The sequence below is a fragment of the Aricia agestis genome, chromosome 21 (genome assembly GCF_905147365.1).
Source record: "Aricia agestis chromosome 21, ilAriAges1.1, whole genome shotgun sequence".
Lineage (NCBI taxonomy): Eukaryota > Metazoa > Arthropoda > Insecta > Lepidoptera > Lycaenidae > Aricia > Aricia agestis.
In genome coordinates this window covers 5,600,547-5,627,956 of record NC_056426.1, presented here as the reverse complement: position 1 = coordinate 5,627,956, position 27,410 = coordinate 5,600,547, and the positions used below count along the sequence as shown (strand labels likewise).

General features: G+C 35.1%; 1 protein-coding gene across 1 annotated transcript in view; it reads left to right on the top strand.

The window, feature by feature from the left end:
• Positions 1 to 22,415, top strand: part of LOC121737722 (homeobox protein MSX-1-like) — a 38,511-nt gene extending 16,096 nt beyond the window's left edge. Inside the window, exons 2-3 of the mRNA XM_042129408.1 lie at positions 20,663 to 20,850; positions 21,718 to 22,415. Of these exons, the coding sequence (XP_041985342.1) occupies positions 20,663 to 20,850; positions 21,718 to 21,966 (437 nt within the window). The 3' untranslated portion in view covers positions 21,967 to 22,415. The remainder of the gene's footprint in view (positions 1 to 20,662; positions 20,851 to 21,717) is intronic.
• The last annotated feature ends 4,995 nt before the right edge of the window (positions 22,416 to 27,410 follow it).

The following is a 27,410-nucleotide window of genomic DNA, read 5'->3' as shown; positions in this document are numbered from 1 at the left end:
TACCTATAATATTTAAAGGCCATTATTTACTCCACTACCTACGAATAATAAAAACTATATTATTCGTAGTCTACTACAGAATAATATGGCAAAGTATTTGACAAAAATTACGCCATCCACTTCAATTGCAAAAAACTAGGCCTTTGCCATATTTTGTGAAATACTGTAAAGGCACTAGCCTGGAACAATTTTTTAAATGTCCGTATGGTTGTCCAAGCACATACTACATCTAGGGCCAACCATGTGCATTTTGCGGGTTTCGGTTACGAGCACCCGTATTAATGTACTTGAGATTAGAAAATGTCTCATTGGTACACGCCTCCAACCGGGATCGAACCTGCACCCTCTGCGAGTGCTAACTAGGGTTATTTTTGAAGGATTTTTAAGGTTTTTACAAAACAATTTCTTCATGTCTGCAAAGCTTTTAAGAACGATAAGTTATAGGCTCCTATAGGATCTCATCCCTAAACGTCTACATTCTAGAATACTCCTTTAGGATCGTAAAGTGAGTTGAGTGTCCAATTAGCTTCGTATCAACATTTATAAAACTATGTAATGATTGGCCACTGGATATGGGTTTTTCTGATGATGGCATCCGGTTGGCTCCTGCAAAAAGCTCGCTACACGCTCCTGCCTGCAGTATCTAAGAATTCCTTCTAATCTGCGCAAACGCTGTTGCTGCCACACTCAGAGATATTTTATGATTTTTAAGAGCCTATTCCTGAAGCAAAGGTAAAGGACTACTCCAAAATCTTCCGTCTGTCTCGTTCTTAAGCCACCGAAGGCCAGCCTAGCATGTCACGTCCCATTCATCTCGTTATCTTTTTCGAGGCCTTCCAATATCCCGTCCTTCGCGAACATATTGCTCTCAAATATGTTAATGCATATTGCGGTGTTGGGCACTCTGTTCAAATTTTGGATAGCTTATTTAAAAATGCATAGCCGCGTCACACTCACGTCGCATTGTAAAGTGCCCTGGCCCCTGACCCTAAAACTTTTGTATCTGGAGATCAGATTTGCTGAGTGCTGCAGGAAGGATTGTGTGAACAAACCTTGAGTCAAACAATTAGTTGGCGCTTACTAGAAATAGTAGATTAATTGATTTTTTAATAAGTGCCTGTTACTTATCAAAGAATTGAACAAACGAGACACTAATAGGCTTAAGAGAATTAAAGATACATCATAGTGATATTGATTTTTACGATTTCTCTCTGAGATAAAATAAAAAAGTGTGAGTAATAATTTTAATGCAATACCATTGAAGCCAAAAAAAGAAAATAATAAAAAAAACTAATTTTAGTGAAAAATTATAGTAGGTAAATGAAAAACATTGAGTTGTAAATAGAGAAAAATTACATATTTGATATTCTCTGTCTGTCGTATAGCGTTTCCAATATTCTTGATAAAAGTTAAATAATTTTTATTATTTTGTATAAAAAGTTAGTACTCGTTACAGTAACTTTTAATTTAAAAGTTACTGTAACGACTATTTTTTTGATCGGCTTATGTCAATTCAATATTAGTCATGAATCATGATCATGAACTGTCGGCAGAGTTTAACATAACGCTATCAAATCTATGAATCCACAATCTGTCTATGAATCAACATCTCTGATAGTAAATTTTAATGAATTTAATGAATTTATACTTTATCAAAAAAAATTATGAAAGATTAATGTTATCGTTAAAAAGGCCGCTTAAGGCACATCCCTATTCCCTACACTTACGTCAATTGTTTTAAAAAGTATTTTTATCAACAATAATGAACATACATCAATAAGGCGGTTGACATTTCTCGAGGTTTTTTACTCAACTTTTTGTACAACACTTTTCCGGTACTTAGCGCTTTTTCTATTTTATTGTAGTAATTAATATAACTGTTTTCAGTTAACGGTTTTTATGAGATAAGCGGGACAAAATACTTTGTGAAAAAAAGAAGCATATTATATAATTCGCATTTATTAGTAAGTATTGATTATTACTTGACTACTGCCAAGTGAATAGTGATTAATGAATAAAGTAGGTAGATGCTTTCTATAGTTTCTGCATATTCTCTATGTGGATGAATTTTAGTATGTAGATACCTCTAGCCTCAAGTTAACACCTCCATCGTGGGTATCGCAGACAAAATGATTTTCATAATAATATAAATATGGTATGCGGCAGCCGGCTGCCCCTTGGGGATTGATGGGTTAAAGGATACAGAATGGTTTTATCACAGTAAATAGTGTGATTTCCGCACAATAAACTAAAATCGCTGCATCTAAGCTGCAAGCAACATCTAGTTTCATAATAAATAAAACACTTTGTATAGGGTTGCCAACCGTCCTGTTTTAAGGCCATCCCCTTAGCAAACGACCTTGACCATACACATACCGCGTTGCCGAGATCGCGCCAAAATTCTATTTTTTTTTTACTTATATTAGTTCAAAATTGACCTAAAAAAATTCAAACGTCCATAATGTAGGTAGTTAATGAAATTATCGATCTATTGGCGTATGTTTCAAATAACCGTTATTTGTAAATACTAGGTAGATACTGAATGTTAACTCTACTACTGCGTTTATTGCTACTACTGTATTTGTGCGTTTTTACCTCAATTTATAAATTAGCAACCCTAGGCTAAAGACGGGTTCCGTATGCTCTCACTAGGGTTTCGCTGTCAAGACTTAAGAGCACAGCCACAAAAAGTTGTTCTTAGCCGGTTTGTCACGAAAGTAGCACGGCCGTATCGGGCAGACGGTGGTATATGGTAAATACATGGTTAATTTTCACATGCCCCTTATGGCCTGGTTTATTCATTTCATGTAGCCGCTAAGATTCTTTAGTATACCTACTTATGAGAAAAAAAATATCCTCTGGCAAATATAGAACTTTTTGGAAGTCGGTTAAAAATTGGGTAAAATAAGTACCGTCGAAGAAATTGATTAGGCAGTTAATGGACATACGTCATTTGGTCGGGATGTGTCAATTCAACGTTAGCAGCTCACAGCTGTGACCGGTCGGATGGGTTTGACATAACGCGGCCGAATTACGAAGGCCCGCCATCTGTCTATGTAAAATTCTCTGATAGTATAATATTTTTTGAGATTTCGTACCCGAACATGATGATAATTACATTACATAAATCAGAAACATTTTCGCCACGTTGAGAGAGATTTTCTTCATCTCATACTGCCACTGCGTCTGACGAATCGTTTTCGATTCGACGACGAATTTCGATCAGCTTCATGTCTTCTCTTTATCGATTCGTTATAGAATTTCCGATCAAAATGTATGCAATTGACATAAGACGAGTCGAACGTCAACGTAATATTAACGAACGCAGTCAATTCCATACATTTTGATCGGTGCGGGCGATTCTATAACGAAGCGATAACGAAAAAATCTTGGCTCACCCCCCTGGGTCACTTGACTTGACGAGTTGTACCTGTCGATGTCCCAAGAAATACCGCAAAAAAAGTTTTCACTTCAAAATTACTATAATATGCGGTCGTAATTCGTTGGCGTCAAAAATTCTGTTCACAAACTATATTTTTGACATACAGTTATAGGATATTGTACTAATCATGCTGTCAAACGTCTGCAGTAGCATTGCTGTCGCAAGATACATAATATCAGTAATCACCCTGCTGGTATATGGTAAATGTTTAATTTCACATGCTGTTTATGGACTGCCATTCATTTCATGTAGCCGCTCAGATTCTTCGGTTTCTTTTAGTTCGGTAATTATATTATTATAAACTTTTTTTAGTAAATCATGTCCTTTCTCGCGGCAGACTTAGATTAATAATTATGAATATAAATAGACATGACATGTTGCAAAAAGCGACAAGTGTAGGTTAGGGCCATTTTAACACAAGTATATAATAAAAAAGATTTCAAAAGTCAGGACAACCTACAACACAAATATTATCTTCTGATCTTCGATCACTAATCTTCTGATATATAAAATTCTCGTGTCACAGTGTTTGTGCGCGAACTCCTCCTAAACGGCTCAACCGATTTTAATGAAATTTTGTGTGTACATTCGTTAGGCCTGAGAATAGGTTTTTATCTACTTTTTATGTTGATGCTAGAAATAATTTATATGGCAAAAGAACGTTTGCCGGGTCAGCTAGTTATAAGTCACTATAAGTTTTGCACGGCTTTACCTGCGCAAGTAAGGAATTCCGGGAGAACTGTAAATTTTCCCGCAAAAAAGTAGCTTATGTCTGCGTCAACAATATACATTCGTACCAAATTGCCCATGATCGTCGTCGATTGTACTAGTATCAGAGAAGTTGATTCCTAGGCATATGGGGGACTTCCTATGAGAGGCCGGGCCAAGAAATGGAAAGGGTGTAAGCGACAAAATAGTTTTTGTTGCGTAATTTAAAAACCATAAATATATTTCATATAAGCTATAGGCAAATTAAAGTGTATGCTTGAACCAATCTATGTCAATGAGTTTCTAAAATACTAGAGTAGCAATGTCTTACAAAAGATTCTCAGAAATGCGTAACCACTTTTTTGTTCAAAAGACAATGTCAAGTCATATATTCCTTATGTCATTATGTATGTGAGATATGCCTGCAGGCATCTTCGAAGTGGCAACGCGTTGCTACCGTAAACTTCCAATCTAGTTACGTTAGTAACATAGAATATCATTGATCTATGTACAAATTTTGGAAGCTTAAATCACTCTCCTCTGTTGGCAAAATTAGAATCCCTTTTTTTACAGAGGTCTTTTTGATTGATTATTTTGTGTTATAAAATTTGACCAATCGTGTTATGCTATGGGGAATTCAAAGACAAAGACATGATGAATACTGAAAATGAACTTTAATTTCTTAGTTTTAGTCATTGCTGAGAAAAATCGATATCGCTAGAGCCAAATTATCATCAATATCTTATGTCTTTAAACGAGCAATTCTTGTATATATATATATATATATAGGCAATCATGGTTATCCATTAAAGGCACCTTAATAAATAAAAATCGGCCAAGTACTCGCTCAAAAAGAGTTTCAAGTAGGTATGAGCGAAAATAGAAAAAGAACCTTTTTTGTATGGGATTATCTGGGAGCACGGCAGTGCTCCAGCCAAGCTTTTTAGCAAAGGCACGGCCGTAGCATACTTTTCTCGAAGCGGTTCGCGGCTTTTTCACACCCCCTTTATCTTCGATGTTGACAAAGCTAGGGATTTAGAATTTCGGTCACTTGGAGCAAGTATTAAAACTAGCTTAACCTCCAAATAACATAACATTTCGATAAATAGTTTAATAGTTACGGATGATCAAAGTTACTACATTTTGTCACTCACTGACTGACAGATCATCAAAATTCTAAGGTACTTCTAGCAGACTTAGAACCTTGAAATTTGGCAACAAGGTAGGTCCTTATCCACAATGAAAGGAAAAAATATGAAACTGGCCAATAGCGAGTCGGACTGGCGTACATAGGGTTCCGTACGGTAAATTTGTATGGGAGCCCCCCTTAAATCATAAGTTTATGTATTTTTTATTACTTATTATTAAAGTTGAAATACAAATAAGTATTTTCTGAAATTTTCAAAAACCTTACTTTTACCATTATGGATAAAACTTAATGGTAAAAGTAAGGTTAATACTTTTACCATTAAGCAAAAAAGGGCAAAAAAACGTGTTGTTGTAATATGAGACCCCCGATTAATCATTTATTTTATTTTAGTTGGACTATTAGCTTTTATAGCGACAACAAAAGTACATAATTTGTAAAAAATTAAAATATCTAGCTATTGCGGTTCTCGAGATCTATCCTCGTGACACACGGACGGACGACAGACAGATAGCGAAGTCTAGACTCATTAGGAATAGGCTTCCGTTTTCATCCTTTGGGCAAGGAAACCTAAAAACTAAAAAGTATAATATATCTTTATTAAATAAAAGAAAATATTTTTATGTTTGTGGCTTCGCAAGAACATTAAAAATGAGTTTCGACTTCATAATAATTATTTTACGTAGAAAAGGAAAAATAGTGTTAACATAGTTAACAATGAAACTATGATAATTAAATTCGATAAAAATATAAATGAAATCAGAACTGCGAATTACGATGTACACTCCATACTCGCTCGATAGATGGTGTAGCACTCCCTTTATATCGCGGTATCGCTTGTTTGCGGAGTATAATTATTATGGTTTAAAAAAATCTGGAATAGGTCGTAATACTCAATCGAAAGTAACATCGGTGCACGAATAACCTCCTGAAAGTTCAAAAGTTGTTGGGCTATCGTCATAGAATTTGTACTTTGTAGAAGTACCTACCGGTTATTATCAATTAATTTTACGACCTAGAATATATACCTAGAGATAGAGAATGGTTGCTAAGCTAAGTACAGAAAAGTTTGAACGTGACCTGAAAAGAAAAGAAACCTTAAAAAAAGAAATGAAATCCCACCAAAACATTAAATGTAAAAAGGAGCCAAGCAAAATATTGCATAGCCATGCAATATATCTATCGTAAAAAGTTTTCAGATCACATACAAGCCAAGCCTTCAACTTATTTTGTAATTTAAATCAACATTCAGTGAATTTATCATTAGTTTTCTTTATTTTATAATTATTATAGTGGCTTGGCAATGAGCACTAGAGAAATAATTGATTGGATTTATTGGGTCCACCATCGTGCACATGCGTCGTTACATACTAAAAAACACTTTACGCTTGCCGTTTGTGTAAGTATGAACTACCCCAAATATGAAGTTTTATATTTGTTTTTCTTGTGCTCATTGCCGAGCCACTATAATAATTATAAAATAAAGAAAACTAATGATAAATTCACTGAATGTTGATTTAAATTACAAAATAAGTTGAAGGCTTGGCTTGTATGTGATCTGAAAACTTTTTACGATAGATATATTGCATGGCTATGCAATATTTTGCTTGGCTCCTTTTTACATTTCATGTTTTGGTGGGATAATTATTATAATACAATACCCAAATACTTATTTTGATTGAATTTCATTAGTTAATAAAGTACAAATATAATTGTGATAATTTTGTGAATATTTCAAGTTGCCATTATTGATATCCAGCAAAAAAAAACGTTGTACGGGAGATCCCCTTATACAAGGTGTAACAAAAATAAGTGATAATACTTTAGGGTGTGTACGTGTTCCTTGTAGGGCCCTTGCCCATACAAAAGTGAAAAAAAATATTCATCTTTCAGAGCTGCTACTTTCACAGTGAACTCTCTACAAGGAACACGTACACACCCTAAAGTATTATCACTTATTTTTGTTACACCCTGTATATTAATTTTACAGAACAAGGCAACAAAATTAGATGCATAATATATAATATTATGTGAACATTTCATCTGTCTATGTTTTTAAGATACAGGCATGGAGACAGACAGGCAGACTGACGGACAGACAAACGGACACACAAACGGACAGACAGCGAAGTCGTAGTAAAAGAGTCCCGTTTTTACGCTTGGGGTACGGAACCCTAAATCTATTAAGTACTATAAGTCTGACCTCGCGTTATGACCACACATAATGATTATTTTACTAACAAATATAATGGCTAGTATTATGTAACGAAAGTATACATTATTAATGAATAAAAACAGGTAAATAAATACATTTTTATAGCTAAGTACATATTAATTAACGTCAATTTATGTCCAAAATACCATGTTGAAATGCAAACGGGAGTTCCATAATTTGCGACAAATAAATAAAACAATTTTTTACAAATGTCCACTGTGAATATATTAACAATTAATTTATTGTAAGTATAAATGTTAATTGAATATAATAATAGATATTACAATTTATTTGGTTACAACTTCATAACAAGGTGAAAAAAGCCTCGATAATAAAACTGCAGGTGGTGGACAAATTATTATAAATCATTTAATAGATCATGCATTTATTGCAATCATTTTAAAACTAGATCAAACGTTAGGCCGGTGTCACATTCAGTTCGTAAGTCGTTACACACGTATGGATATGATACGTTTTGTTCTGAATTGACCCTAACACAGTCTTTATTTACTTACACAGGGTGTCACAAAACAAAGTGATAATACTTTAAGCTGTGTATTTATAGTCCCCTGTTGACTGTGAAAGTAGCAGCGCTAAAAGAGTTACTTTTTAACTTCTGTGTCCAGGGCAAATTCACAACGCTGGGCGCTAGCCCATATTATACAAATCTCAAAATTCCGCACCGTATAGAGCAATAAAGTTTAAAAAACTAAAACCCGACTACTAAAACATGCTCTAAAAAGTACGAAACAAGAAAACAGTTTATAGGGATATGGAAATGTTTAAAGGATAGCCGTGGTCGTATGTATGCCCTTTATTATATTAATATAGTAATATTATAATGAATTTGTTTTGCTCTAGTAGGTGGCATACGACCACGGCTATCCTTTAAACATTTCCATATCCCTATAAACTGTTTTCTTGTTTCGTACTTTTTAGAGCGTGTTTTAGTAGTCGGGTTTTAGTTTTTTAAACTTTATGTTTATTTCAATTATTTTAGGGCTAAGATTCACTCGATCTTAAACTATCCAACTCCTCAAATGATCGAGGATCATGAGGATGTTTAACAATTTATTTGGTTCTGTTTCACTACCTGTTGCCCGCGACTTAGTCCGCGTTAGCATAGTATAATAATTTTAAAGGAGATGGATAATTTTTTTCCAAAAAAAGTGTACTTATGTTTAGTTTAGGTTACAATTATTTTACTTTTAATTTATAACCTTAACCACCACCAACCTTAACCAAGTTCCGGCCGAAGCCCAAGCCCTCCATATAGGTAATTAAATGATAGTCAAAAAGTGTATGTTTAGTTTAGGGTACAATTATTTCACTTTTAATTATTTATAGCCTTGTTTCTAAAAAAGGAGAATCAAAACTCAACATTAACGACGCGATAACACTTCCACGAGGGAGGAGGGGTTTGGGGGGGGGGGGGGGGGACGCAGCCCCCCCAAGTTCCTGCCAAAGCCCAAGCCCTCCATATAAGTACGTAATTAAATGATAGTCAAAAAGTGTTATATGTTTAGTTTAGAGTACAATAATTTTACTTTTAATAATTTATAACTTTGTTCCTAAAAAAGGAGAATCAAAACTCAACAATAACGACGCGATCACACTTCCACGAGGGAGAGGGGTTTGGGGGGGGGGGCGCACAAGTCACATTTCTTGTATGGGTCTATGGGAGCCACCCTATACTAATTTTATTTTGTTTTTAAGTATTTGTTGTTAAAGCGGCAACCGAAATACTTGATCTGTGAAAATTTCAGAAGTCTAGCTATAGCGGTTCTTGAGTTACAGCCTGGAGACAGACAGACGGACAGACGGACGGACGTACGGACGGACGGACGGACGGACGGACGGACGGACGGCCGGAGGGCCGGACGGCCGGACAGACGGACAGACGGACAGACGGACAGACGGGCGGACGGGCGGACGGACGGCCGGACAGACGGACCGACATCAAAGTCTTAGTAATAGGGTCCCATTTTTACCCTTTAGATATGGAACCCTAAAAATATACAACCTTTATAGAATTTAAAGAGGTTTGCTTGTTCATTTCTTGAAACTACTGACCGATTTTAATGAAAGAAGGAGGGGCATTTCGTACCCACTAATGTAGCACTTTGAGACGTAATATACCAAATGAAAGGGCTTGAAAAGTTGAACATTTTATTGTATCATGAAAAATCTCTAAACCATGGAAGAAAAAAGTTAACGAGGGTAGAAAGTAAGAAAAAATCGCAAAAAGGAAAACAAAAACTGTATAATATTTTTTTCTTTTATTTTTTAAATATTAATTGCATCATTCCTTAGTATTGCTAATTATACAAAAAATATCCAAAGTCATAACTCATTATACACAATAAAATCCAGGAAAGGTTCGATTTTTAGCATCTTATTGTTTTCTCATACATTTCTTTAAAATATGAAACAATATACTTAAATATAACACTTTCCTCAAGTTTGCCATATTATACGATTCTAAGTATACAGAAATGATTGCTTATCAGTAATTATCACTTATCAGCAACACTATAAATTGATGCAGTAATACACCTGGTGTTTTTGTGATATTTTTTTTCGGTTACGTTCACGGTTTACAGATTTTACATCGAATACAATAAAATGTTCAGCTCTTCAAGCCTTTCATTAGATATAATAAATGTGTGGATGTGCTACAGCTTGGGTACGGCTTCCATACAAAAATGCCCCTTCTTCTTTGTCACAGACAGAATATTCAGATGGTATGGATAAAGGCCAGCCTTCTTTGAGGAAAAATGTATAGTAGCCGCTTGTTGCTATTTGCACTAGTAGCTGGAAACTTTTGCTTAAAAGCTATTTATTTTACATAATAAAATTCGTTATTCAATGCTTAGTTTGACAATTATTAATAACATAATATTAAATATTATTATGTTCGTCAAAATGGTATTTACTTAAGAACTAAAAGGCGATCCACAGATTTGCTTAGGAGCCAACTAAATCTATGGTTCGCTTCTGGCCATCCGCTTCTGCTGATTCTATTGTCGCTTTAAATAATCTTATGTCAGTCACTAATCGACATCAGACACGCTTCTGCGATTTTATCGACTTATTCGGCCTAATTAAGTCTTAATTTGCGTTATGCAATTCCTTCCGTGGTTCTCAGCTGCCTAATTTTAGCAGCTGACCAGTCAGAACAATTACGTTTGATTTACCTGACGCAAGATGTCACCTGTAGTCACTTGTTTCAACATGGCCGCTCCCGCCGTTGACAAGTATAATAAAGCGTTATATTTATTTTAATCACTCATAACTATGAATATTCATTTGTGCTAACTAACAGCTTTTGTCATCTAATTGACATGATTTATTTAGTAATGACTAAGTATGTCTATTTTGTAAGCAAAATAAAAAATATATTTTATAAAAAATCGTTTTTATAATAAAAATATTTGTACTTGTTGCAATCCTTAGTAAATATGTTTCCCCTTACTAATAAAAATAGTTATTTAACGTATCAATTGAGCTGTACAAAGCTACAAAATTTTCTTGTCTATCAACTTATCAGATAAGGACAAAACATTGTGAATATTTTTATTAGTAAAGAAGGTTATAAATTATAATATTTTGCCCATATATTTAAATGCTCAGTATAAGGCACCGCGTATATTTGACGGCAAAAACTTCTGAATAATTATAAGAAAAAATTACGCTAACATATATCATTTAAAAGTCATTCGTCAATTGTCACAAAATATCACAATGGCCCAAATCAGTATCAAAATAGTGCTATTTTTGGCCACTCTCATTATCTTGGTATTTCTATTATAATATTATTGTAATTTGTATGTCTACGAGTACGACTAACTCAAATGTAAATGCTACACGTACTTATTAAAAATTATATTTTATTGTTGTCTATGACTTATACATCTACAGGGGGTTTCAAATGCGATGCCGATTTTATTTTTCAAATTTTGTATCATAAACCGATGACGACGTGTGTATTACTATTTCATCCATAAAATAATTTTATTAATTTACAAATATTTAATATCTGTTGAAAGCAGCCCCGTAAAATTAATTAATTGCTAATTACTGGTGTTTAGCCCCCAGAATATATATTTCTCGTATCTCTCATTAGTTCTACTCGCTCTACTAATTAAATTTAATCGCTTACGCCAATAATTAATTGGCCGACGAGTATTTTAATTGAGAAACATTTTAATATGACATATCGCGTATAAAGCGTATAACGGCGCGACGCCATGAAAAAGCGCATCGTCGGTATGCGAATTGTGGCCAAATTCGGCGGCCGCGGACGGATATTAAATAAATAATTACACATTTGTCAGATAGTCCTAAAAAGCGAAATGTCCGAGCGGCCGGTCGCCATATTTGGCGCGCTATGCGGCGGGTTGTGCGCAGGTGAGCGCCAATTACCTGAGCGCGCAAAAAGCGCGCGCGGACAAATTGTGAAATTGTGCGCGCGGCTGCCGGGCGCTGTGCTCTAGGGCTCGGCCAATCGCGGCGTAACCGATGTTCAGTTCGATGTTTGAAATTGAATAACCTATTTATGAAGTGAAACGTAATATTACTTTTTTAATATTATTTAACGTACGCTCGGACATGATCAATTTAAAAATCGAAGTCTTAGCAATAGGGTGCCGTTTTTACCCTATTGGGTACGGAAAGCTAAAACACTAAACACTAATCCCATACTCATCATTATGCAGAGTATTTTCAATGACAGGGAGAGGGGTGTTGACAGTTACAACCGCCAACCCGTAATAGTTATGTACAGCGTGTTCTATTTACAATCTCTAATTTCGTGCGATGTTTATAGTGCGAATAGGATATAATAATTATAAATGTAATGTATTTACGCTAGATCGTAGCACCAGCACAGACAGTAAACAAAAACATTTTTTATTTACTGTCTGACAATGGACAATGGACAACGTTTCTGTCAATATTCTGACATGACGTATGCGAGAGGTCGGATTTCGCTCGGAACTGCTCACCTTTGCGTAATTTGTTGCAGTGTTTGTTATTAGAAGTTTACTTACATATTGTTACTTTTTTTTTTTTAAGCAGGCAGGTCGCTGTAGCCCTGACGTCACTGCGACCCATGAGGATCTATTGTGACTCCTTCGCACTAGAGTATCATCCCCAACCCAATGCTGTTCATAAATTGAACGATATGGTTGGGGTTGGTGCCACGAATTTCCTCTGTGGACGAGTATTCGTGGCGACCAAGGTGCCTGTCCCTGCTCTGTAGTAGAGCAGGGCAGTCGAGGAGAAGGTGAATAGGTGTTTCATCCTCCTCCTCACAGAATCTGCAAGTCGTTATGCTACAAATACCCATTCTATTTAAGTGTTTGTTGAGCTTGCAGTGCCCAGTTAAGCTTCTGGCAAGGATTCTTAATTGGTTCCTACCCAAGGTGAGTACTAATTCTGATTGTTTCTTGTTGAACTCAGGAAAAGGTGCCTTGGAGTGGTCAAGGCCAGGAGTCTCAGCCCATTGCTTCCTGCATAGTCTGTGACCCCATTCCTCGAGCACTTGCTTTGCGGTACTGGGAGTTATACCACAGACTGGTTCTGGACCATATATGAGGCTCTCGGCCCCAAGCCTAGCCAGTTCGTCAGCGGTTTAATTGCCAGGGAGGTTACTGTGGGACCCATACTAGGCTTGCCTTTTGGTGGCCTGCCTCCGTAGAATCTGGCTCCCGCACGGTTGTCTTTCCTTGATCCATCCGTGAACCAAACTATGTCGCTAGGGTGGACATCGATTGGGATTTTTCTTTCCCAGTCCTCCCTGGAAGGTATAAAAACCTGGTACTGCTTCGAAAAGCTATACACCTCGATCATGGCATCTGATGGCATGGCCATGACAGGTGATTCACTGAGAAACTGTTCCGGCTGTCGAAATGAGGTGGAGACCCAATTCGTCCTACGCGCCGTCCTGGCTCTGAGAGCCACCTTTTTGGCCTACATCTGAACAAGCAGAGGAAGCGGAGTTAAGTTGATCAGGGCCTCAAGGGAAGCGGTGGGTGTTGACGAGAGTGCACCCGTGATTATTAGACATGCCAGTCTCTGTACGCTGTTTAGTCTTTTATTACAGTTTACTTGTTCAGCCTTTTCTCAGGTCTCACTACGGCTGTATATAGCCATAGCATTGCCTTTGGACGAATACCCCATTTAAAGCTCACAAGCTTCCAACAGGAACCCAGAGCACAACTAGCCTACTCGATGTGCTTATTCCAAGTGAGTCCTTTGTCTAGGATTACTCCTAGATATTTGACATCACCCGCAAACTTAATAGTTTTCCCGAAGAGTGTTGGGGGTCTTAGTCCCTCCAATTTCCTCTTTTTGGTGAAAGGTATCAAGACCGTCTTATCAGCGTTTACTGTTAGCTTGACCCTTTGGCACCAATCCTCGACGACTCTTTGTGCTGACTGCATCAACCCAGCGACCACCGATGCGCATTTTCCTACCACTATAATCGCCAGGTCGTCAGCGTACCCTTGAGCGTAGTAACCTATGAGATTCAGTTCCCTTAGTAGCTCATCCACTACCAGGGACCATTCCAGGGGTGACAGCACGCCTCCTTGAACCTTGTGTCAGCCTGATTTTGAGTGTCAGGTCCATAAAAGTCGATGAGGCTACCCTATTGTCGAGCGTGGCTTTGATCCATTTCCTAGTTGTTGGATCTACATTCTTTGAAGCCAGGCCATTTGTGATAGGGCTGGTTAAAGTGTTGTCGAATGCGCCTTCAATATCGAGGAAGACATAACGCAATCTCTTGATCTTCAATTGCTCTATCAATCCGATCTACCAAGTCCATTAGGGCCGTCTCGGTAGATTTGCCTTTTTGGTAGGCATGTTGTCTTTCATGCAGCGGCATTTTAGTGAGATAGGTGTCCCTTATGTGTAGGTTGACTACCTTCTCCATTGTTTTAAGCATGAAAGAAGTGAGGCTAATTGGTCTGTATGACTTTGGTAGAGCTTTGTCTCTGTCCCCACTTTTGGGTATGTAGGACACCCTTACCTTTGTCCATGCCAATGGGATGTAGCCCCACGCAAAACTTGCTCTGAATATTTTCAGTAGCAGAGGAAGGATAATGTCCTTGCCCTGCTGTAGGGGGGCCGGAAATATATTATCCTCGCCGCCGGTCTTGTAAGGCTTGAAACTGTCAATTGCCCAAGTGACTCGGTCAGGCTTAAAGATCACGGAAGCTCTTCTCCAATCGTCAACTGATGGTCTCGTTTTAATAATCGTGTGAGAGAAGGCTCCGTGATTTTCGAGATGGATACTGTTGGGGAAGTGGACGTCGGCTAGTAATCTTAGCTTTTCTCCCGCCGTTTTAGTATCAGTACCATCTGGCCTTTTCAGAGTACTGGGATAAGAGCTAGGGGCCTTAGATATGATTTTATATAGTCTGGAGGTTTGCGAGGTGTTATTTACTTCCTCACAGAACCTTGCCCAAGAGCGTCTTTTGGCCTTCCTTAGCTCCCTATTAAACGTCGTCAGGGCGGTTCTGTATGCGTCCCAGTTCCCGTCTCTTTTAAACAAAGCTCGGGTCTCTTTCCTGAGTTGCGCCAGAGTACCGTTCCACCAAGGTACGTTGCGTTTATTTGACGTTTTCTTAACAGGACAGCTTCTGAGGTAAGCATCATTCAAGCTATGCTCCAGTTCTCCCACCGTTAGTACTTACATATTATTGCTAAGTTCACAAAATTGTACATTTTGATTTTCAAAGCCTAAGCTTTAGTATGGTAACATTTTGTACAACTACTAACAACATTATTAAGAAATTAATTGAATTATTTAATAGACAAATAAACATCTTGTCATTTAGTAGTTTGAAATGTTTAATTTATAAACCACATAGATCCGTCGACACGAAAAATTAAATATTCATTTAGAACCTAATTAGAGCAGAATCGGAGAGCCCAAAAACATTTCGAAAGACTCATAAATTTTACTAGAAATCAGTATTTTGGAAAGTATATCGAACATAATATAATTGATCGAAATTTCTTATCTGTCATCGAGGATCTAATGATGCCACTAATAAATATATGATGTGTTTTTTAATTGGCATTATATGTCGAACAAGCTCGCTAATGGGTGGTCTTCCATCTGAAAGCCTGTTTAGATGAATATATTAATACTCACACGACCCTAATTTATTTTTATGAGACTTTTATTAATTGATATGATTTAAGTAGGTGCTACTGGCAAATAATATGTTTGTCACGTGAAAAAATTAAATCGATATTCAAAATGAAATATCAGCCCAGGATGAATGTGGGTATGATGGATGCCACCTGTCAAATATGTTATCTCATTCGTCACCCTTCAGTCTTTAAAAAGTGACCAATAGAAATATTCATCAATTTGATCCAGCCTTTATTATAATAAAACGTAAAAAAGCACGCACTATAATATTTTATTCACGATTTATTACACATCAAGCATAAAAATCGGAAAATATGCGTATGCAATATAAATTGAAAATATTTAAAGTGTTTGATAAGCTCAGGAAATCAAATAGCGTAACGAGATAAGTCGTTTAGCAACTGTACACGTCCGTCGCTCTCGCTCCAGTGAAAACACGCGTAAGACGAAAGAGAGGTACAATAGTCAATAACGCAACTATACTGGGACCGCGAAATTATGCAATCAGCAAATATCGAGTTTTTATCGAGGCCTGCCATTATTATAGGGTAATAAAACAACGTACATACATTACTTAATCGTTACTATAATTGAATAACATTTTCTATCGTTCTTTGAAGCATATAAATATGTATGTATTGAAAAATGTTATAAATAGACGACAAAGGTCGTTGGAGCGAGCGAATGTGGGTTATTTACTTTTTTGCAAAGAAAAAGTGAAAGACTTACAAGATGCCAAAAGATTTTAAATTTTATTACCTAAGGTCTTGATCTAATCTAACTAACCTAAGCATAAAACTCTAGTTAACTATAATTATATTACCTTAGGAACTTTCAGACTAGGTCAGGTTAGATTTTTTTTGTTTGTAGAAAATTACGTCTATACTTATTATTAATAATTGAACATAGAAGTTGCAACTGATATAATATGCAGTAACATCGCAATTAACATTGTGTGCACCATAAAGTAAAATTGCTTATAATTTTTATATGAAATTAATATAAATCCGACATCCAATATGGTCAAGAAAGCATTGAAAGGAAAGTATTTTAATGGAAATGAAGTGAAGCAATTATAATGAATTGTAATTAATGATAATTAATTACAAATCAATCCAGAATGGACAAAGGAAGTAGCATCGGCGGCATTAGCGTATTACCAATAAATATGTCCGTTTACAATTCCAATTAATTACGTTTTTCTTTGAATAACTCGACCGATGTGAATGTATATTCTGCTGGTGTAGCATAGCTGTAAGCTTAATTTTAGAAGTCCACATTTCAATACGTCCGTAGGGTTAGTCAAATTGATTTTTATCATAAATGTTTCTATGCCTAAAGTGAAAAAGTTAACCAGTCAACAATTTTATTGAAAATATATAGAGCCTTGTCAAGAATCCTCAGAAACTAGACAATAGACATTAATAAAGTAATTATCTGTAGCTTAATTACGTGCTACATAAAACTGCATAATAAAATCATTTAACTAAATACAACAGATTGCTAACACAATTAACCTTATAGATAAACCATTAAAAGAAACATTTTATGGTTAGAAAATACAATAATCCAATTAAATGGGACGACATTGACAACTAAATCTCAGTACAGCCATAATAGGCCGCCATTACCCTAGCCTCTGTCATTAGAACAAAATGGCGGAGCGCGGGAAATAAACAGGCATAGAAATCGATATTATATCTTCATTAGCGTTAGGAAGCGCATTGATACGTCCAGATTGTAAATACCGGTGATATTTTTATTTTATAAACGATTATGTGCAGTGCTAAGCCTTGCGCCGTAAAAGTCGAGGGAAGGTCGCGTCGACTTATATGTTTTTATTTGTTACTAATTGCTCTGATGAAGTTTGCGTTAGTCAATTATACTTTGACGGAATAAATCACTATATCTCACAAATAAATCTAAAGTGCATTGCCAAGTTTGCCGTCAGTGTTGTTATTTTGATTTTAAAGCATTCCCACTTGCTTATAAGAAAACATTAAAGTAACTTGAAATAGATTGTTATTATTCAATAGTAAAAAAATATTATTTTATCTTAAAAAAAAAACATAGTTCATTAATTAAAAAAAATTAATATGAATAAAAAACATTCTGTATATGAGACCATAGACGATAGAGTAGCTTAATGTCAAAATGTCAAAGTCCAGCTGGTACCTATTTTAATTTCGTCATTCTTATCTTTTTTATCAATTTATTTGATAAATTATTTGTATCTAAATTAATATTATGTAAGTATACGATTTAAGAATATTATTATTAATAAAATGTAGGTCAGAGCGAAGAGGCCGTTAAAAATTTACAATGAGTAAACCAAGTTTTGTTGATTACAGGACCCTATAACGGAACCCTACCGAGCAGATTTTTTGTATATTGATAGATTAATAGTCATATTATAATTTAAGAGTAACATTGTCCTACAAATAGAACAATCCTTATTTTAGAACCATTAAGTCAAAGTATGAAATCCTTTCTATCTCTGTTAGCTACCACTTTCGAGATTTTTCGAAAAGCTACTCACAAAAAATTTGCTTGTTAGTAATCAATGATGAAAAACTCAAAGCAGATATTATGTTATTACCGCGCTCGCTGTGAAGATTCAAATACGGCCCAATTGGGCCGTCTGTACTCTGTTGTTTAGTCTGCATCGAGCGCAGTCACGAACGTGCTGCGTCTTGTCTTACCTAAATAAATTGAAAATGACGTCGTGCGTGTATCGAAAAATATGTACCAATTACCTATGACTCGAAAGTAAACAAAACACATGGAATCTCTTACCACATGTCTTGATTGCAATAAATAACTCGATTATTTACATTTTCAATTATTTTTTCGTACAATCTGAAAAAATCGAATTTTCGTCATAGCTCAGGCGAAGAAAGAGGCAGCGATACGATTACGTTTAAAAATAGAACTGTGTCTTTTATGTAAATGGTTTTTCGTATCTTTTGTTTCACTTAGGTATCTGTCAAATTTGTCAATGTTTGCAATTTTGAATTTGAAAATTGTTCGGAAGAGATTTAAGCCGGAAAATAGTATGGACGTAACATATCTGTATATTAAGTAGAATATCATTGTTAGTAATCAAATAAAAATTTGTTCTAGGGCTCCCGTAATAGCTGGCGTCATTCATAAATTAAATGAAAAAAAAAACAAATAGATACTTACCCAATCGAAATTCGAACGCAGTGACTTAGTTCTATTTTCAAATGGTGCGGCCATTACTCATTCAAAATTTACAATTTATTTTTATTACATTTCTTTTTACAATAATGTGACATTTACGGCGGCTAGTTTTGATAAAAATGTAGTTAATTATGTATTGCATCTTTGTTAAACTATTCGTATTACCATGTATTACTATGTAGTAGATATAAGTGGAATACTTAAGATTATTTTAACTCCAAATAAAAACCCGCTAGTGGGAAAGCAGCCAAAACTAAAAAAAAAATATCATACAGCCAAAGCTCGCGGTATGCCGAAACTACGCAACCCATATTTTCACAATTTCTACATAATTCATTCTATACATTTATTTACAATAATCATGTTTATTAGCTCTCATTTGTCACCAAGAGACGGCGTTGCACAATGATAGTAATAATGAATTATTTTAATATTCATTACCAGTAACAGAGTCAAGGCCAGCCTATAAATAAATTGCTAATCCCAGTCTAAGTAGGTACTTTAGACACCTCGACTCAAGCGATCTGATACAATTTTTGTTTAATTACAGTTTGCTTTGCTGTTTCGTTTTCACGTTTGCCAGCTTTTTTTATTTTTATTTTGACAGCTTGTTTATAGGAACATGAAAATTAAATATTTTTAACCAAGTCCTATTTGCTCATTGTACCTTCAAAATTAACCTATCATTTAACGGAACAAGGTAGTTTATTAAACTTATTACGTCATTTCCATCCTAACACTATTGTATTGTATTGATGAAGGGACATCAATTTACGTAACTCGCTCAACAATCAACGTCAATAGCTTTTAGGATGAGGATGCTCGCTTACTTTCACATTAAATAATGTTTATATCTACGACCCGGTACGACGAAACAAGAACAGGGGTTACCTTATAAGTGTCTATAATAAGTTTCATTATTTTTATGTTTAACCCCCGAACCTTCTGAAAAACAGAGGAGTTATAGTGTTATAGCCACTCCACACTCTGGCGAGATATTCGTGAGAATCTAATGACAAAAGCCGAAGAACATTAATGAAAAGAATACGAGAATCGGCTCCACATTCTCTTTTCTCACATACTCCAGAAATTCTGTGGAGCAGGCATTATAAGTTTGACGTGTCTGTCTATGGGTACGTGTCTGCAGGTAGAACGATTTTTATCTATTGTTTATATAAATTTATTTGAAATATTTTAATGATTTAATAGTATTTTGTGACATAATATTATCAACTTCAATCATAGTATTTAATTGTTAAAAACGATTATATTTATTATTTAATATTAGGCTCTGACATATGTATAAATCATTATTAATTTATCATTATTAAATGGTTATAGGGGTAACTAATTAAATATTATTTTTTACATTAGTAGAAAATAGTCGCGCTTGGAACAAAAATCATACCACTATATTATATAAAATTCCACGATGCTGACAACCCTAATATTTGTTTTGAAAATATTTATTAATTTAAAACTACCTACACCTGATGATGAATTGTTTTTGTTGTTGTCGAGATATGTTTTAAGCCACAATTCATCGTCATCAACATGCTCTCTGCTGGAAAATTACGTTTTATTTTTTGGTAATTTATACTTGTTCATAGTAAGTTTTTGACGTGGCAACGTCTAATAACTCGATACTATGGGCTGCATCAGCTGCATGCACGAAAAAGAAGAACAAGAGAGAGGCATGATCGAAGTAGTTGTCACGTCAAACTACCGTCCGTAAACCGACTTTACAGGCAACGAATTTTTAATTTTTTTTCTTTACAGCCAGCGTGCCGAGTGGTCCGCCGGTGGTGCGATGCCAGCTCCGCAAGCACAAGCCCAATCGCAAGCCGCGGACACCGTTTACCACCCAGCAGCTATTAGCCCTGGAGAAGAAATTCAGAGACAAACAGTACCTGAGCATCGCGGAGAGGGCGGAGTTCTCGTCGTCGCTGCGACTCACTGAGACGCAGGTGCGTTTGTAACAGTAGCTATAAGCTACGGTGTTTTTGAAGTTATTAGGAGTATTAACGGGATGGGTCTGGTCTCGTTGAGTCTATTGGGGGATTAACGGTTTATTAAATACGATATAGATTCTGAAGAGATGACATTGGAATCCAATCATTCGTTAGATTTTTTTCCATACTATACTCTCCGTATAATTTGAGGTGATAAATAGTGAAATATAAAAATTACCTACATTAAAATATCAAATATGTTAGCGGATGTCAAAGGACAAGCTATATGATATTATATTTATTTATTTAAATCGGTATATTATGTTAGTCACTATATATAATTTTAATAAGTGATTATTATATTTTAAATAGTAATAAGTAAGGTACTTGATTTTGACAAATAGTTAGTTATAAATGGCGGGAGGATTATTTACTTCAGTTATAACTTCCTCTTCTCATATTTAAGTAAATAATTATCTTAAATATGGGAAGTACATTAATTAATATTTAGAACTATGTATTTAACTTATTCTTAGCCATTTTTAATTATTTTACTATATTTGAATTGTCAACGGCAGTTCGTTTCTTTTGTGTATAACGGTATAAAAGCCAGCCATATTGCATTGATTGATTCATTCTGTAAATAACTTTGAGACGTGTAAGGTGAAACTCTGTTCGAATAAATACCGCTCAATGTATAGTTATTCAAGACTTTTAATACTCTCTAATAAATATTAGCTACCAACTCACTGTTCAATATACAACCATTACGATTTCCCTTTCGCAGTCTCCAGATTAATAGCTAAATCTAAATTTTATATTCTAATAGGGTCTAAACTTTTTTAGATGTATACTAAACAGATAACATATTTTTGTTTCCAGGTAAAAATATGGTTCCAAAACCGTCGCGCGAAAGCGAAACGCCTCCAAGAAGCCGAGATCGAGAAACTACGGCTGTCAGCTCGACCGCTGCTGCCGCCATCCTTCGCGCTCTTCGGCGGTGGAGGAGCACCACCGTTGTTCGCAGCGATGGCGGCAGCAACGCGGCCGCAGCTGAGCTTCCTCGGCGGCCCCCCGACGCACCAGCATGCAATCAACATGAACATACTCAACTCGCTCCAGCCGCATTGACGGCCGGAGCCGGCGCGCGAGACGCCATCTTAGAAAATGGCTGACATTTCAAGTTTTTGCGCCCCATTGTTAGCTTTCGAACGGTTTTTCCCCGTTGAACTGTGTTTTAGTGCCAGTGCTGTATATAGCTCAAGTGATAAGACGTTTTTGTTTCAACAAATTATGAGTAAGTGCAATTCTAAATATATTGATAGACGATAAATGTTGTATATAAATTTAAAATTACTATTGGCCCTTCTGAAATTTTCTGATAGGGGTTTATCTATTCAACCGAGTTATCGATTGATTAATATTGATATCAATAAGGAGCGTTAGTCAATGGATGAACTCCTGCCGGAAATCTTTAGAAACTGGTCGTATTTGGAGATACAAGATATGACACGTGCTGATTCGGTTCGAATGACATAACACGTTTATTTATTTATTTTAACGTAAACAATACTTTTTATTTTATTTGGCAAATTTTTGTACTTATTATATCTTCTTCCAAAAAAATTTATGTTACTTACCTTGTAAAGCGTGAAAATAAAAACATTTGAATACATTTAAGTGAAAAATATGCTTTACTGTTGTAAAAAATGTTTATAAATATAAAATTGTCAAAATTATTTAAACTGTTGTCATTCAAACTTCAATTCATAATTTTGTATTATTTTATTGTGATTACATTTTCAAGTTGTCTGAAAAAATGAAATACATAAGTTACAGCACTTTACAGTACGTCTATGTTACATAGTTTTAATGTTATTTAAATCTTACTCAATATAAACATTATAAACAAAGAATAATATACTTAAAATATGCTTTGATTTTGCTAAAAAGATCACAATTTACCAATCTTCATTCATTTATTCCTTTTAAATCTATTAAAGATGCATTTTTGACATCACAATTTTTTCAAAACTCATGTTTGAAACTTAAAGTATTATCTTGTACTATTATCTATTCTGTGGTATTATGGAATGTAAAAATGCATTTATTTATAGAAAGATACAATATTATCGAAAAAATTGATTGTAGATTAAAATAATTTATTAGATACAATAATATATCGTTTATTTTATTGAACGTGACTTCCCGTTGACAAATTGATTTTATTAAAATTTTAAGTACGTGTAAATATTAATTATTAATTTATTAAATTACCTATGTATAAGGTTTTAGATTTTCTAATGGACGACTGGTAAAATATTGTAACTCGCATTAATTAAAGTTATTAGTTGACGTAAGTGTAAATTGGAGAAATAAGTCATTGAAGATATAAAATGTAATAAGTTAATAATAATAAACAGAAATTATCTTGAATTTGCGAATTTTTGACTTAGTGCCCCTTTGCCTCGAAACGGTCAGTTTATTATGTTGCAATGTTTTTGAGTGTTTTTACGTGTTTCAGAAATATATTAACATGAAACGTTAAAAAAATTAAATCTGTCTTATAGTACAGTTCTTTCGTTCAGATAATATCACAGTACTACCAATATATTTTGTACATAATAATATTAATAATTAATATATACTTAATAAATATTTAAATAGCATTAAAAGCAAAAGGCCTTATTAAATTTTTAGTTTTTTTTTTATTCTTTTATCATCTAAAATAATTTGTTGTCAAAAGCCTTGATCTCCACAGAAATTTAGTATTTGAAAAATGAATGAAATTAATTAAGTATTTAAAACAAGTTCAACACAATTTATTTGCCGACTGAGTCATGGTCATGTCTCTTTTGAATATGTCACAATAAAACAAAAACATTTAATCTAAATTAACGTTTAATGCCAAAGGTTAGTGACACCCGGTTTAGTCGCCGATTAAGCCGATAAAAAACAATCAAGATTAAATATATTCAAGTCTCGAACGCTGAGTGATAAATAATAATATTTAATTGAGCAATTTCGTGTTAAATAATTCATTCTTAGAATGTAGGTTACGATCAATTATTTTCTATCTCTGTCTTAACTGATACATGAGAAAGAGACAGAGAATCTGACGTCGGGGTTATAAACCTTTTTACATAAAAGTGACACCATAAAACGAAATTAGTGCATGAGCAACAAATTAGCGGTTGATTTATGAGATCTGAGATTAAAATCAAACATTAAGATGTAGTAAACTAGTTTCAGTCGGCCCCGGGTCAGGCAACGCTCTAAAATAGCAATTAATCTCATATCAGACTTGTTATTTACGAAACAAAATAAAATTTAGCTACGACTTTAAAGTTAACATTTAGGGTGGGTTGTACCAACTTACTATAACTATAAGTACAATGTAAAATTTCAAATCTTTGGTTGAAGTCAATAATGGACGCCACATTTAACGATAACCATCCAAGGGTGGGTTGCACCAGAGGCGTGTTTATAGTTACAGTTATGGTCAACGTTATGGTTATAGTTAAGGCTAACTTAATTTTAACCTTAACTTTGACCACAGAATTTGACAGATGTCTGTTGCTGGTCCAACAAGGCTTTAAATGAACGTGGGCGGTGACGCTGCGGTAAAGGAGAACTGTCAAAAATTGCGTTTTGTATGATGACTGCGTTAGTTCCTTTTTTCGCCACATTCATTTAAAGCATAGGTTCTCAACGTGGGCGATAACGCCCCCCTGTGGGCGTTTAAGACTTTCGGGGGGGCAGTAGAAAACCCAGAGAAAATTAGGGGGCATTGAGATGGCGCAGATAGGGCGTGGGTAGATTAAAAAATATAGTCTATAAAGGCAAAAAATACACGCTAATTACGTACTAAAGTAAATTAAAAATTAATATCGTTTAATTTTTGTTATTGTAGGTAAGTATTGTAATCATTTTTATTATCACGTGTGCACGTCTTATATATTATGCAAAATATTGCTCAATATAACTAAGCATGCGTTTTAATTATTCCCATTGAAACATTCATTCTTTCATTTTTCATTTTAAACTCAGAAATAGGATAGGTGTAAAATTCCTATCTTACGTTTAAATAATATAATCGTGGCAATAGCTGTTTTAAATTCGCAACAGATGGTAAGTAAAATTAAGATGGGGGGGCTCTAAAAACAAAAATATTCTCAAAGTGGGCGGTGAGCAAAACCAGGTTGAGAAACTATGATTTAAAGCCTTGTCGAGCTCTATGGTTATCGTTTAATATGGTGTCCATTATTGACTTTAACCGAAGATTTGACATTTTGCATTGTAGTTTTAGTTAAAGTTACAGTTAATAGTTATAGTTAAAGTAAGTTGGTGCAACCCACGAGACTTAACTTAAGAGAACCTAAGAGCTTTAAATGAGCGTGGCGAAAAAAGGAACTAACGCTGCCATCATACAAAAACGCTATTTTTGACAGTTCTTCTTTACCAGCAGCGGCCAGCGCCCCCGCCCACGTTCATCTAAAGCCTTGTCGAGCAGTAACAGACATCTGTCAAAGTATGTGGTCAAAGTTAAGTTAGCCTTAACTGTAACCATAACTTTGACCATAACTGTAACACGCCTCTGGTGCAACATGGGTGCAAACTCCCCTTAATGTTTTACTTCAAACAGTCAAATTGAGAGAAAAATAATATCTTTGGCTACGATTAATAAAAAATAAGGAAGAGTCACCGTGTCAAAATATCAAAATGTGACCCGAATACATGCATACTTTATGCATGCATTCGGTACACAATTTTGTGTAATTTATACAGAAGTGACAATAGGGATGATGACAAGGTCAAGGATTAGCAAATTTTGTTAATAAAATAAAGAAATCACGGTAAAAAATAAGTGTTCCCAAAATTTCAGCTTGATAGCATTTGTATATTTTTTTTGTTATGCGTCTTCAAAGTTGGATATTCAAGTCGATTTTTTTTTTCAATCAAATTTCTTAATATTTGTATACCATTCGATAACTTATGCAATTAAAAACAACTTTTGTTATGAAACCACTTTCATAAAGGCAATATTTAATATACCTACCTATCGAACAAAGTTCTCTCCCGATGCGTACAAACTACGAAAGAGTGACGTCAGTCTTTCGTAGCACTTTGTATGAAGCGTTTCGGGCAGGTCTATTTTATGAGATGTTTGAATTGTCATATCTTGGTGAATTTTTAAGCTATCAGAGTCATTCTTTCAACGATGTTTCAATTTTTTAAGGGTCTTTCAATTACCAATAAGAAAAAAAAAATAGTCATCATGCATATTACGGCTTTATTTCGTAAATTTGAGTGTATGTGTTTCGTTGCTATTGCCATAATTATTATTTTAGAGTGCAAAAAGGAACCATATTCAAAACAGTTTTAGTATGAGAGTACGTTTCCTAATTCCTTAGTTTTCATTATTCGTAGGTCTTTGCCATCAGCGCCAAAATAAACGAACTAAAGCTAACGTCAAAATATTATCATTTAAATAGTTTTGTAATTTAGCGTTAGTAACATATTACTTATATTATTATCTAGTAAATTAAAGTAATTCCTAAGTAGATAACATCTTTTCTAAAGTAGATCAACAAAACAATAGTATTGTTGCATGTACAAGAATGCTAATCACTTTCTATCATGTGCTTCGTGCTTGTTTGTCGAAGTCACAAAAACCTCTAATTGTTCATTCAGTAATTATTCTATTCAGTGATTTTATTGATCACAGTTGACGTATTATTTGTAAACACATACGTAAGTTACACGATCAATCCGTCATCAATCAGGCGTCAATCACAGATTGATGGTTATAAAAAGTACTGTATAATATTTAAAAAATTATCAGTCCATCAATCCGTGGGTAGACGATCAGTTTTCCATCAATCTGGTAAGATCAGATTGATGAGAAACTGATCGTGGCATCCGCATACCGTGTTACAGACCTACAAGGATGGTTTGACACTGTCAAATTGGGATAAAAGCCGCCATCTTGAAAATCGAAAAAAAACTCGAGACACTGCGAATGAGCATTGAGCGCAATATTTAAATGAATAAATACACTACAATTTCATCCAGGTAGCATTTTTAATATGGTCGAATAAATAAATGTCGTCTGCGACTTTTTAAGTGACAGCTGATTTTCATCCACGTGACAATGTCCTCCAAGAGACACAAGATCCTTGTAGGACTAAACTCTGAAGGGAAGGTTTAAAATGATAGCTAAAAGTTCAGTGTAACAAAAGAAAGTGATAAATACCTGTAGAAAAAAATATCACTATAATATAATAATTATTATACGATATATAATTTTATGATATTGCCAGCGACCAAAGACGTACCTTAAAGGTACGCGCACACTTTGTCGGCGCGTGCCGGGGCGGGTCGGGGCGCTGCGCAGCGCAAAATGTGCTATAGCACACTATTGCCGGGTCGGGTCGCATCGCATTGACGGATTTTAACGCTCACTTTGTCGGGGCGTGCCGGGGCGGGTCGGCGCGCAATGCATTGACGGATTTTGCAGCAGGTCTTGTCGCGCCGATGCGCCTCCGCACAGTGTGCGATACGCACATCCGCTT